At 43.1% G+C, this 13,815-nt stretch overlaps 1 protein-coding gene across 1 annotated transcript in view; it reads right to left on the bottom strand.

Annotated features, from left to right (window-relative positions):
- Positions 1 to 6,815: 6,815 nt before the first annotated feature.
- NMS (neuromedin S) overlaps positions 6,816 to 13,815 on the bottom strand; it is a 34,718-nt gene continuing 27,718 nt past the window's right edge. Inside the window, 5 exon segments of the mRNA XM_040454040.1 lie at positions 6,816 to 6,915; positions 8,929 to 8,970; positions 9,536 to 9,571; positions 10,766 to 10,843; positions 12,609 to 12,632. Of these exon segments, the coding sequence (XP_040309974.1) occupies positions 6,883 to 6,915; positions 8,929 to 8,970; positions 9,536 to 9,571; positions 10,766 to 10,843; positions 12,609 to 12,632 (213 nt within the window). The 3' untranslated portion in view covers positions 6,816 to 6,882.

The following is a 13,815-nucleotide window of genomic DNA, read 5'->3' as shown; positions in this document are numbered from 1 at the left end:
CTCTACATAGAAAATCCAAAAGATTCCACCAAAAGATTCCTAGAACTGATACATGAATTCAGCAAAGTCACAGGGTACAAAACCAATGTACAGAAATCAGTTGCATTTTTATACACCAATAATGAAGCAACAGAAAGAGGAATAAAGAAACGGATCCCATTTACAATTACAACAAGAACCATAAAATACCTAGGAATAAACCTAACCAAAGATATAAAAAGATCTGTATGCTGAAAACTATAGAAAGCTTATGAAGGAAATTGAAAAAGACACAAAGAAATGGAAAAACATTCCTTGCTCACGGATTGGAAGAATAAATATTGTTAAAATGTCAATACTACCCAAAGCAATCTACACATTCAATGCAATCCCAATCAAAATTGCACTGGCATTCTTCCTAAGCTAGAACAAACAATCCTAAAATTTTTATGGAACCACAAAAGACCCCGAATAGCCAAAGCAATCTTGGAAAAGAAAACCAAAGTGGGAGGCATCACAATCCCAGACTTTAGCCTCTACTACAAAGCTGTAATCATCAAGATAGTCTGGTATTGGCACAAAAACAGACACATCGACCAATGGAATAGAATAGAGAACCCAGAATTGGACCCACAAATGTAGGGCCAACTAATCTTTGACAAAGCAGGAAAGAGTATCCAATGGAAAAAAGTCTCTTTAACAAATGGTGCTGGGAGAACTGGACAGCAACACGCAGAAGAATGAAACTAGATCATTTTCTTACACCATTCACAAAAATAAACTCAAAATGGATGAAAGACCTAAATGTGAGACAGGAAACCATCAAAACCCTAGACGAGAAAGCAGGAAAAAAACCTCTCTGACCTCAGCTGCAGCAATTTCTTACTTGACACATCTCCAAAGGCAAGAGAATTAAAAGCCAAAATGAACTATTGGGACCTCATCAAGATAAAAAGCTTCTGCACTGCAAAGGAAACAATCAACAAAACTAAAAGGTAACGGACAGAATGGGAAAAGATATTTGCAAATGACATATTGGATAAAGGGCTAGTATCCAAAATCTATAAAGAATTTTCCAAACCCCACACCCGAAAAACAAATAATTCAGTGAAGAAATGGCAGAAGACATGAATAGACACTTTTCCAAAGAAGACATCCAGATGGCCAACAGACACATGAAAAGATGCTTAATGTTACTCATCATCAGGGAAATACAAATCAAAGCCATGCTTAGATACCATCCCACCCCAGTCAGAGTGGCTAAAATGAACAAATCAGGAAACTACAGATGATGGCAAGGATGTGGAGAAATGGGAACCCTCTTGCACTGCTGGTAGGAATGCAAACTGGTGCAGTCGCTCTGGAAAAGTGTGGAGGTTCCTCAAAAAATTAAAAATAGATCTACCCTATGACCCAGCAATAGCACTGCTAGGAATTTACCCAAGGGATACAGGAGTGCTGATGCATGGGGGCACTTGTACCCCAATGTTTATAGCAGCACTTTCTTTCTTTTTTTTTTTTTTAATTTTTCTTTTCAACGTTTATTTATTTTTGGGACAGAGAGAGACAGAGCATGAACGGGGGAGGGGCAGAGAGAGAGGGAGACACAGAATCGGAAACAGGCTTCAGGCTCCGAGCCATCAGCCCAGAGCCTGACGCGGGGCTCGGACTCACGGACCGCGAGATCGTGACCTGGCTGAAGTCGGACGCTTAACCGACTGCGCCACCCAGGCGCCCCCAGCAGCACTTTCAACAATAGCCAAATTATGGAAAGAGCCTAAATGTCCATCAACTGATGAATGGATAAAGAAGACGTGGTTTATATATACGATGGAATACTACTTGGCAGTGGGAAAGAATGAAATATGGCCTTCTGTACCAACACAGATGGAAGTGGAGAGTGTTATGCTAAGTGAAATAAGTCAGTCAGAGGAGGACAGATATCATATGTTTTCACTCATATGTGGATCTTGAGAAACTTAACATAAGCCCATAGGGGAAGGGAAGGGGGGAAAATAGTTACCAACAGAGAGGGAGGGAAGCAAACCACAAGAGACTCTTAAATACAGAGAACAGGGGCGCCTGGGTGGCGCAGTCGGTTAAGCGTCCGACTCCAGCCAGGTCACGATCTCGCGGTCCGTGAATTCGAGCCCCGTGTCGGGCTCTGGGCGGATGGCTCAGAGCCTGGAGCCTGTTTCCGATTCTGTGTCTCCCTCTCTCTCTGCCCCTCCCTCGTTCATGCTCTGTCTCTCTCTGTCCCAAAAATAAATAAACGTTGAAAAAAAAATTAAAAAAAAAATACAGAGAACAAACTGAGGGTGGATGGGAGGTGAGGGAGAGGGGAAAATGGGTGATGGGCATTGAGGAGGGCAGTCATTGGAATGAGCACTGAGTGTTGTATGTAAGTCAATCTGACAATAAATTATATTAATAATAATAAAAAAAGAATCCCTTCCCCTTCCTTGACATTGAATCCTGTGTTGCCCACTAGGCACCCTTCTTTCTTCTAAATCTAAGGCAGCAGGGTTTAGTGGTACATGGCCACCCCAGGTACAGACTACATCCCCTGAGTGTGGCCTTGTTGCTGATTTCTCTCCAAGGGAGGGAAGCAATGTTTGCCATTTCCAGGCCCCGGACTTAACACACTGTGTGTGCACCTCATCAAGCTGGAGCATAGACTGGTGGAAACTCAGCATTGACAGCGCAGGGTACAGTGGGGCAGCGATTTTCAGGGTCCTGTATCTCTGAACGGCTCAAGGAACAGAGCTGCTCCATTGATCTGGGTCATCCACATTGGAACTGTAAGCTAGAGAGAAAAACTTACTTGTTCTTCAGATCACAATATTGTTGGGTCTCTCACTCTAAGTAAAACAAGTCTCATTACCCAGAGGTTTCTTTGTTTTCTAGTTCAGTGGGAGTAGACCCTATCCCCTGATAAAAAGGTACGTTTTACAGTGCTGTCCATCACTCAAGTGCCAATCAAGCATAAAATAACTCTCCCGCAAATGTTCCTCATGCTTCTTCCACTGTTTGAGGTCAGGATGAGTTTTCCCTGGGAAATGGTGACAAGTGGTAACTCTTCCCTTGGCCACCTCTCTTTCTGAGTGTGCAGCCACATAGTCTACTGCCCACTTCCCGGTGCTCCAGTGTCCCTATAGCTGCTATGCAGTGAAAGCCTCTTGTCCTGGGCTCTGCTTTATTACAGCAATTTCCTAAGTTCCATTTCACCAATGTCTGGAAGACAAAGACTGAGAGTATAAATAATGTAAGTCCTATTATCTTCTCCTTCAGGGTTTCTATTGATCGTGACTTAATCTCTTGAGGCAAATTGATGGTTTTAATATTAAACTGAAATGCTAGGAGTCAGCAAAGAGATCAGACAATTGAACAAAAAATAAAATTGTCCAGAGGTGGAACTTTTCCAACCCTCTGAAGGGGTTTGTTTGGGCCAGGCACATCTATTTCTTTCAGAGATTGAGATATATAGGAAAAATATCTTTATAAATACTAAGAAAGCCAAAGTGTCTAAACATGTTGAATTGGAAAAGAATTTGAGAGCCCAAGCAGAGGTGGGGGAGGTCCCTACTCAACCTCCCCCAATTTACCCAGAACCCTCTCTTGACCCCTAAATAAGAAGTGGTCCTGGCATTACTCGGCTGCAGCGAATTCTTGCTTCACTCTGTTCTTGTACTAGGTACATCATCTCTACCTAGCAAGTCCAGGACTGAGGTGACAGGCATTATAGCTTCATAACTTCCTGTAGAACTCAACCCTCCACCCTCATCCCATCCCACTCCTGCACACAGCCAAGGGCTAATTCTGTGTCCCTGAGAGACAGCTGGCAATGGTGAGTCATGAGCTATAGATATTAGAGCCAGTTACACCTGGGTTTGAATTCTGACTCTGCCATTTACTGAAAGATCTTGGACAAGAATTTAATACCTATGAGTGTCAGTTTTCTCATGGCCTAGAGATAATACTTTTACTACAGTAGAAACTAACCAGCTGTTCACCAAATCTGCCTCTCCTTCTTCTAGGCTCTCACAAATAGTGAGAGGCAGAGGTGGAATTTGAACCCCTGGTAGTCTGGCTGCCAAGTCATGCACACTGTCCATATATCTCAATTATGGCTGGTCATAGCACCTCAACATGGGCCATAGCTTCATCTCCAAGTTACTTGAATCTAGCCTCACCCCAGTTTCAACAAGTGTCATCTAGCCCAGCAGGAAGGTTGGGTATGTGTGCAGGGGCTGGGGTGGGAAAGCAGGAGGAAACCACCCTGCAACGCACCCTGCCCTCTGGTCAGACTAGGCTACTTGTAGTCAGTCTTTTGAACATGCCCTGAATCTTCCCACTTTCCTGCCTTTGTTATTCTGTCAGGGATGCTCTTTTCCATTGCCATCTATAGAAATCTTACAGATACTTCAAGAATCAATTCAAGGGGTGCCTGGGTAGTTGAGTCTGTTAAGCATCTGACTTCAGCTCAGGTCATGATTTCATGGTTCATGGGTTCAAGCTCTGCATCGGGCTCTGTGCCGACAGCTCAGAACCTGGAGCCTGCTTCAGATTCTGTGTCTCCCTCTCTCTCTGCCCCTCCCCTGCTCACATGCTGTCTCTCAAAAATAAATAAACATTAAAAAAAAAGAATCAATTCAAGAACCACCTCTCTCTTTGATCTTCCTGGACACAATCTCTGTGCTTCCACATAAATTCATTTGTAAATTATTATTTTTTTACACAATTAACACCCACTGTAAAAATTACCAATATAGTTGAAGCCCTGCTGTGGCTCCCTGGTTTGTGTCAATTTTCCTACCTCAGGAATCACTGCTCTCCTAAATTTGGTATTTGTTCTCACAATAGTATTCAACTTATATCTTTCCATAAAAATCATCTTGCTTGTTTCACTCAACATCATGATTTTAAGACTCTTCTAACATCATGCAAATGTTCATTTATATGAATATTATATTTATTTCTTCTCTTCTCATGGACATCTTGGTTCTTTCCAACTCTTTTGCTCTAAGAAACTATGTGAACACTCTTGTACCTGTGTTCTCATGGATTTGCAAGAATTTCCTCTGGTAAATTGGTATCATGAAGGATAACTTGGCAGTTAAGACTTATAAGGCCATAATATGATTAAGATGTAAACCCAGAAAGGTAAAATAAACCTTTGGGGCTAGTATATTTCTTATAGGAATATCTGAAGGTCTCAGGAAGGCAGCTGTGAGACTGAAAAACTGGGCAGCAATCTTTGTCACCCTCTAGGACCAGGGGGCAAGAACTGGAGTGTAGGGTGTGCAATGGAGGAACCCATGAAAAACTCTCAACTATTTCATTAAGGCCCCCAAAGAACTATACTGTAAGAATAAGGGTACGTAATAAAAAACCAAGATAAATAGCAATCGTGAAACATACATAAAGGGAAGCTACATTATTTACTTATCAGAAAGACTCTAAAAATATCTATTCTTAATAGGCTAAAGGAGAAAAATGACAAGATTGAGAATCTCACCAGAGAGCTAGAAAATATGAAATTAGCAAATGGAAATTCTGGCACTGAAAAATATAATAACCCTAATTAAGAACTCAACAGGTGGCTTTTTAAAAGTTTTTTAAGGTTTTTTTTTTTTTTTTTGAGATAGAATGCATGGGAGGGGCAGAGAAAGAGGAGGGGGGGAGGGAACCCCAAGCAGGCTCCACACAGTCATAGTGTGGAGCCCAATGTGGGGCTCAAACTCACTAACCATGAGATCTTGACCTGAACTAAAATCAAGAGTCAGAAGCTTAGCTGACTGAGCCACCCTGGCACCACTCAGCAGGTGGCTTTAATAACATAAGAGACACAGCTGAAAAGAGATTTAGTGAACTGGAAGACAGACTAAAAGATAATATCCATAATGAATATCAGAGAGACAAAACAATATGGGAGATATATAGATTGCAGTGAAAAGAACTAATATGGGGCCCCTGGTCCCCTGGCTATCAGTTAAGTATTAGACTCTCGATTTCGGGTCAGGTCATGATCTCATGGTTTGTGAGCTTGAGCCCTGCATTGGGTTCCATGTGCACTCTTTCTCTCTTTCAAAATACATAAACAATTAAAAAAAGAACTAATATAAATGTGATTGGAGAAAAAAGAGTGAGAAAGTATGTGTCACTATTATTTAAAGAGTAAGAGAAGATCTTCTGCGTCATCTACTCCTTCAAATGATCTTGGGAGGCCTGGAAGTCACATCCTATTTACAGAGGAGGTGCCTAATAAGGTAAGGGGCCTAAGACTCATGGAATTGTTAGACATTAACTTAGTGCTATAACCTCAAGGCCCTGATCAGCCACAGAGAAGCAGTTCTCATAAGGGCAAGTTGCTCTGGTACCATTTGTGTCATGAAAATCATCTCTGATTTAATCTTTGAAGTGTAATTAGAGCCAATGCTTACTGAGCGCTATGTACCACTATGCTAAGCCCCTTACTAAAACAGGTGGTCTCCCCAGTCATCACAAAAATTATGTGAAGGTACTATCATTACCAACTGCACTTTACCATGGAGGAGAATGAGGCATAGAGAAGTGACCAGCCCATAGTCCTCCAGCTAAAAGGGGGAAGGGTCAGAATATGAAGCCAGACAGTCCTCTCAATTCTCAGTAATAACAAGATAGCTGAGGCACATGAAAACAATACCAAAACCAACACATTTAAAAAATATATATCCTGTTATTTTAAAAATACATCTTATCCCTCCCCGAAGACTTCCCAACAAGAAATGAAAATGTTATGCCTATGCTACTTTATTTTTTACACAACTGAATATTCTGGAGAATACAGAGCAAGAGAATTATCTTTAAGTATTGTTCACAGAAAGAAATTTGACATTTGTTCAAAATAATTGCTCGATTTCCTTATCTGATCCAGTTTGTCTTTGCCACTGAATTCTGCAAAAGAAGAGAAAAATGTACCACTTGGAACAAATCATTATCAGAATCAAGACGAGACCGGCGGGTATGTTATTATACAACATATTTTAAATTTATGCCTCATTGGACAAGTCATAAATGCCCCAAAATGGTACTTATTTATCTTTGCTGTATCTAATTAGGCCATTCGGTCTGTGTGAGTGCTATGGCCTCTGTGAACATCTTCCCCCACCTTCACCCGGAGAGCTCTGTTTCCCAGCATCTGGACAGCTTTCTCAGGCACCTAGGCCTGCCCAGGCTTTAGCTGCTGCCAGCAGGTCAGGATCAGGCTCTAGGAAGGAAACTGTGACACCTCTGAAGGACAGCCACCTGATGCCCCTGGGACCACACAAGAGACAGAGGAGGCCCAGAGCTGCCCTCGTACATGGACTTCACTTCCACAGGCTTGGAGGCCAACGACTCTCCCCAGATTTAAACTGGGTCTCAGAACACGGCTGAATGGATAGAGTAGCCTTGCTGGCTGTACTCAGAGATGTGCCCACTATAAGGTACCCCCCCTCCCCTGCCAAGCCTTCCAGGGTGGCTTTTCCCTCATCAGAAGAGTCAGGTGAGAAGTCCTGGGGATCAGCTGGGCTGTGTGGGGTTCTCACTCCCTCACAGCTACTGCTGGAGCCAACACACCTGCAAAGAGCTGGCAGGCAGCAAAGCCTGCATTATGTGCTTGGGACAGCCTATCAGGCTGCAGTGGAGGTCTCTGCAGTGTGGAGAGCAGGGAAGGGAGGGGGTGGGGGGCCCTCAGAGCTTCCATGTGGCCCGCCTCTTCTTGAACTACCACCGCTCTGGCTGCCTCTCACTCCCCTTCAGTCAGACACAACATTTGCTAGGAGGAGAAGACTGCAATGGGGCTGACCTTGGACTATCCTACTGGGTGTTGGCTTCAGTGTTTCTTCCATTCCTTGGCTGGAAAAAAAAATGGAGCAGCTTACAGATACTGAGACAAAACTGCCTAGAACCTGTTTCTGGGCTTCAGATCCTTCCTCAACTGGGCCTTATGGCCTTATTCTCCTAACTGGGATGTCAGCAGCCCCCTTGGGAGTTCACCTGGTAATCCCTAGCCCAGGGCTGGTAGTAGGTCACCTGAGGCAGTGCTCCAGGACCCTTGATGATCCTACAGCCCACTGTCCCCGCCCCACCATTCCACCACCCCCAGTCTCTATTTATGTGGTGGGATGGTCTTCAAACCATTTATCACAGGACTTCTCACCCTAAAGACAACATAGAGACCCACTGTTTCTCAAAGCACTTTCTGGAGAATAACCACTAATAGGTCATGCAGGCAGCATGGAGGTGGAAGAACTTCCTTGATCAAACAAGTTGGGAACTACAGGTTGTTTCCTGAAGGACACGCCTGTGTACACTGTAAACCTTTGAGAGTGTTGGGTGCCGTGTTTTCCAATCTTATCCGATCTTTGCAGAGTTACCTCTTGGCGAACCTCTTAGTGACCCACAGAAGGCAGTTTGAGGGCCATGGGTCTAGTCTGATTCATAGTCTGATTTTTTTGATGAAAACAATTGAAGATCTAAGGGATGAAGCATAGCTAGCCAGTGGAGGATCACAAACACAGTTTCTGACTCTGTGACCTTTGCAAGAGGCTCGGAGATCCCAGGGCAGGAGGAGAGGATGGAGATTATACTACTTCCAGTGCATTTGGGGGCCATGTATCCTGACCTTCGTGCTCAGGGTCACAGACTCCAATTCTGGTTGCCCCCATGTCTGTCCATCAGCAGTACTCTTGCCTCCCACCCACGGTCCCAGAGCCCTGGTTTCTCAGCCTGGGTCCTTCTGGACTCTTTCCTTTATAAACATCAAGCATCTAGGAGGAGACTCTGAGAGTTACCCCTAAGTAAAGGATGAGATAGTCCCCATAATTATTCACCAGCTTGCTGGGCTATGCTTATTCTGCAGGAACTCATAATTGGGTGACAGGGGGGAACTGGGGTTAAAAACAGAGAAAAAGAAATGTGTTATACCCTGAAAAGGAAAAATGGTCGTCCCAAGGTGGCAGTGTGATCCTGCAACATAAAAACACAAACCATTATGTAACCACTTTGTGCCAAAGGTCTTCTGAAGATGTCTATGACAGCAGTTTTCAAAGTGTGGTCCCCAGACCAGAAGCATCAACAACACCTGAGAATTCTTTAGAAATGTCTATTCTCAGGTCCCTACTGAATTTTAACAAAGTCCCAAGGTATCTACGATTCATGGTCAACCTCGAGAAGCGCTGGTTTGTGCCGTCTGCAATACCTCTCCCCCAGTTTATACAACTGGTATGTGAGCCCCTGAGCCACATAAAGCAAATCCTCAGGAACAGATGGCTCTAGGTGACTCATCTGCAAGAATGGAGATGAAATATAAACAGCCAGAAGCATTGCCCCATGATTCCTATCTGCCTCAGGACAAGCTCAGGAAAACCTGAAATTAAATGCTCAGCCTCAGAGATAATTTTCAGGGGCATACTGTGAGACCAGTTCTTTCAGAAGAGATCTGAAGGGGCTATAAGACTGCCTAGCTCCAAGCACTTCCTGTCCTTCCCTTGTAGGTCTTTGGGAGTTTTGTTCTCCATGGGGGCTTACCTACCTTCTTGGTGAAATCTCCTGCATCAGTCCTCGAATCCTGTGAAGGAGGGAGGCACAGGTTACTTTAACAGGAACCACATCTCCCAGGCTTGCTGTTGTTCTGCTGTGACCCTGCACCTCCCTGGCTCCATCCTCACTAATCTTTAGGTAGCCAGAAATCAGGTGCAAAAAAGCAGTTCAGGGGAAGGGCTAACCATGGGTAGCCAATTGTAACTTCCTGTTCAGGAATGCAAGCATGTTTTCTTGAGGTAACATTTGTGTCCAGGACACAATGTTAAGTTGGCTTGCTCTTCCCAATAGCCTCAACTTGAAACTGACCCTCGGTTTGGGCAAATTTTCAAGGTTAAGCCATGGCAGCTTCGTCAGCTGTCTCTACTTGTGGGTCTGGCATAACAAGGATCAGGCTCAGTCTGGAAGGCTGCAGTCAGCAGTGGATCAGACAAGACACACTGTTGCCTGTGCATAAGATGACCAACCAATTTTCCAGGATCTGAGCAGCTTCCTGGGGATCTTGGGATTTTCAAAGCTAATACCAGGAAGGTCCTGGGCAAACTGGGATGAGTTTCAGCATTCAAAAGAAATGTTCTCGGGGAACCTGGCTGGCTCAGTCTGGCCAGTATGCGACCCTTGATGTCGGATCTCTGAGTTTGAGCCCGACCTTAGGGGTAGAGATTGCTTAAAAAAATATATTTGTAAAAAAGAAATTTTCTTTCTTTCTTTTCTTTTTTTTGCAGGGGGGGCTGCCATGCAACAAAATCTTGATTAGCATTTTGAACAATTATAGCTATTACTGAAACTGGTAATTTCTAAATTATAAAACACGATTTTTAAAGAAACAAAATTCTGAGATACAGATAAAAGGGCAGGTGGGGGCAACAACGGAAAGCAAGGGGATCACCAAGGCAAACTGTTCCCGTCAAGAGAAGAGGAAAGGTCAGGGAAAGTAAAAACAACATGGAAACTAAAAGGAAACATAGGGATGGCGAGAGCAGAAGAGAACTTTGCACTAGCCCCCCACCGACCCACCCCTGGGGGGCTCTGCAGCCACTGGGTCTGGTTCCAGGGCTGGGGACTGAGGCACAAGGTGGGCCAGCTCTCCTTCCCAAGGTGGAGGCTTAGATTCAAAGACAGCATGCAAGCGCGTGCCTCCCCACCCCCACTCCCCCAGAGACCACATGCATCTGCCATGGTTAAGTGAACTTTGGGTGGCCTAAAAGAGAAAAACACCTACGCGCTGCTGCTGAAATCTTTTCATCTTTCGGTTGGCGAGCTGCGCGGCCAGGCGCATTAACGGGCGCACCGGCGGAAACTGCAACAGAGGGCGCAGGGAGGGCGGGACACGGCCCTCTCCATTGCCCGCCTTACAGATAGTTTAATTTCCAGAATAAAGTCCATGTCAGAGCCTAAGCTTAAATTTTATGTTTTCAATAAAGAACTGCTTGCCTTTATAGCAGTCCACAATTCCAACACATCACTTACAAATATTCCCTGAGGGTAAATCAGACTTTTATCTGCCTTAATGCCAAGCGTTCTGCCCTAGTATGGCGTGCAGTGTCCCAAAGAAGCAACCCAGTGCCAATCTCTTTTCGCTCCAGGTGTGCGCTCCTAGTCTACGGAAGGAGGCAGAAGGGCAGCGTCCATAACCCTCTCCCTAATGCCTTTGATTTTCCTGCACTTCTTGTCTGTGACCTTCCAGCACACACTCAGACATACATACCCGTGTCTTGTATCTAGTTGTTGGGAATCCTCCCTGAACACTTTGGCTCAGAGTCAAGGTTCATTTGTCTCACAGAGTTTTCTTCTTCCAGTGTCCTTTCTCCCTTTGCAGTGCTCATGGCCCTTCCTGAGAATATCCCCATCCTCACTTATCCTCATTCCTAACCTATACTACAGCTGAGTCTTCGCCTCTTGGGGAAACAACACTTTGCTGTCTTGTTTGTTGTTGTTTTTTAAGGGTGTTCTTGAAGACTTGGAAAGCCTTGACTATATAAATAAGTGACTTTCTAATGGTAGAATTTCAGTTACTATGACAGAGCACCTGAATTAAGAATTTTATTCTATGACCTTCCTAATATTCCTCAAATCATACCCTGCAGAAATTCACTTACACAGGCTGCTTTTCAGGGTAACTCAAGTTTATAATAACAAACTTAGAGGTAGTGCATGTTATTCCCATAGCACATACACACGGTGATGGTTATAGAAAGTGCAGCTCCATGGATCACTACTGGAGATATGGCACTTTACACTTCTCAAAGCATTTTTTTAAATTAAAAACAATAAGGCAGTATCATAAATGCAAATAGAGGTTAAGTAATTATGGGGCCTTTTATTTTTTTTTTTTAAATATTCTTATTTATATATATTTTTTCAACGTTTATTTATTTTTGGGACAGAGAGAGACAGAGCATGAACGGGGGAGGGGCAGAGAGAGAGGGAGACACAGAATCGGAAACAGGCTCCAGGCTATCAGCGCAGAGCCCGACGCGGGGCTCGAACTCCCAGACCGCGAGATCGTGACCTGGCTGAAGCCGGACGCTTAACCGACTGCGCCACCCAGGCGCCTTTATAGGGCCTTTTAAAAACATGTATTGTAAGTGCATAATAAAAAGTTATTCCTCACTTATTTTTCCTTTTTGGTAATATATTCTCTAACTTTTCTGATGTGTCAGCCTCACATCACTTCCAGCCCAGACAGGGAGAGAGATAATATGCCGGAAGCCCCACGAAAAAGCTCTTTGAGAGCTATTATACAGACAGTGTCTGTAAGGCCCTGCTTTTCTACTTATCTGCACATATTAGGTAGGGATAAAAGGCAAGCAGAGGAGAGTGACTTTTATAGAAAGAGGAGTATGGTAAAATACTGACCCCACTTTTAACTGGATGTGTTGGCTCCTGAGTTCTGGAGTAGTGAAATTAAAAAAAAAAAAAAAAAAAAAAAAAAAAACTGAATAAGACAGGTTTTAGTCCTATTTTAGTAAGTTGATTTTAGTACGAGTTGATTTTAGTACAAGTGTCACTTGCTATAAATGTGAAAGTTACATGCCTGTGTTGCCAGGCTGGGCAGTACTCACCCTTTTGTATATATCTTGATTATCCTAGAAACAGAATTGTGAGGGTAAGTTACATGGCATTTTACTGGGGCAGGCAATTGACAAGGTTTTCAGTATAAGTTACACCAGGGACCTTATTGAATTTATCTGAATATTACAAAATAAATTGGCAATCTAAAAGGAAATCAATTAGACAAACTCAGTAAGACTAGAGTTGATGCAGGGCCTACAAAAAAGCAAGTTGTCAGCAATACATCATTATTTTAAAACTAAATCTTATTTCACCTTTCTTTGGGAGAAAAACATGGTCTGTAGTACACACAAGCAATCCCCTAATCATGTGCCAGATAACCATCGAAGATTGAAATAAAATTAATGATTGCAATTTTTGATTTGTTGCTGGGTGTACCCTGGAATTCAGCTTTTTTAGGGTTGGTTCGAATCAACCAAACTCTTCCTCACCCCCACCTCCCCAAATGCTTTCTACATGAACTTCCAATCTCTTGGCAGAAAGCCCAACTTTTCATTTCTAAGTCCTTGTTAGAGCACCACCTTGCCCTTGTTGGCGTGGATGACAGACAGGGATGGTTGCACAGGCAGCACACGCTACTCCAGGATACTGCTGTGAAGAAGACATCTTACAAAACAATAAATCAGGTTTCCATGCCCGCATTTTGTAAAATTGATTGAGAGGATTACTGTCAATGATATTGCAAATATGCTGATCTGGATAATATTGATCATTCACATCTCAATCACACTGAAATCTTCTTGAATCAACTCAAACTTCAATCCAGACAGAAATGAAAGTTGTTAATAATACTTCTAACTTGTTGCTGTTGATAAAATTACATCTTTCTGCAAACTGTGGAGCTGATACTTATGTATTCTACACACACACACACACACACACACACACCCGTCATGTATGTGTGAGTGTATGTGTGTTTTCTGGACACTTATTGGGCACACAATCGTTTTTTGTGCCATATTCATCAGCTTTATACTGTTATGTTTCAGGCCAAAAAATAACAAGGAACATGAAGATGCTTTTCCAGGTGCTAGAACTCCACTCTCAACATTTCATATGCACCTTCCTTGTTTTAATTTTGTCTTTTTACATTTAAAAAATTTCAAAATGTACTTACTTAATTTATGATTTTTTTCCTTAACTAGAACTTAAGGTTTTTTTAAATTTTTTTTTAACGTTTATTTATTTTTGAGACAG

Source organism: Herpailurus yagouaroundi, unplaced genomic scaffold (assembly GCF_014898765.1).
Source record: "Herpailurus yagouaroundi ecotype Mexico unplaced genomic scaffold, PumYag 210, whole genome shotgun sequence".
Classification (NCBI taxonomy): Eukaryota; Metazoa; Chordata; class Mammalia; order Carnivora; family Felidae; genus Herpailurus; species Herpailurus yagouaroundi.
This window is presented reverse-complemented; position numbering and strand designations above follow the sequence as displayed.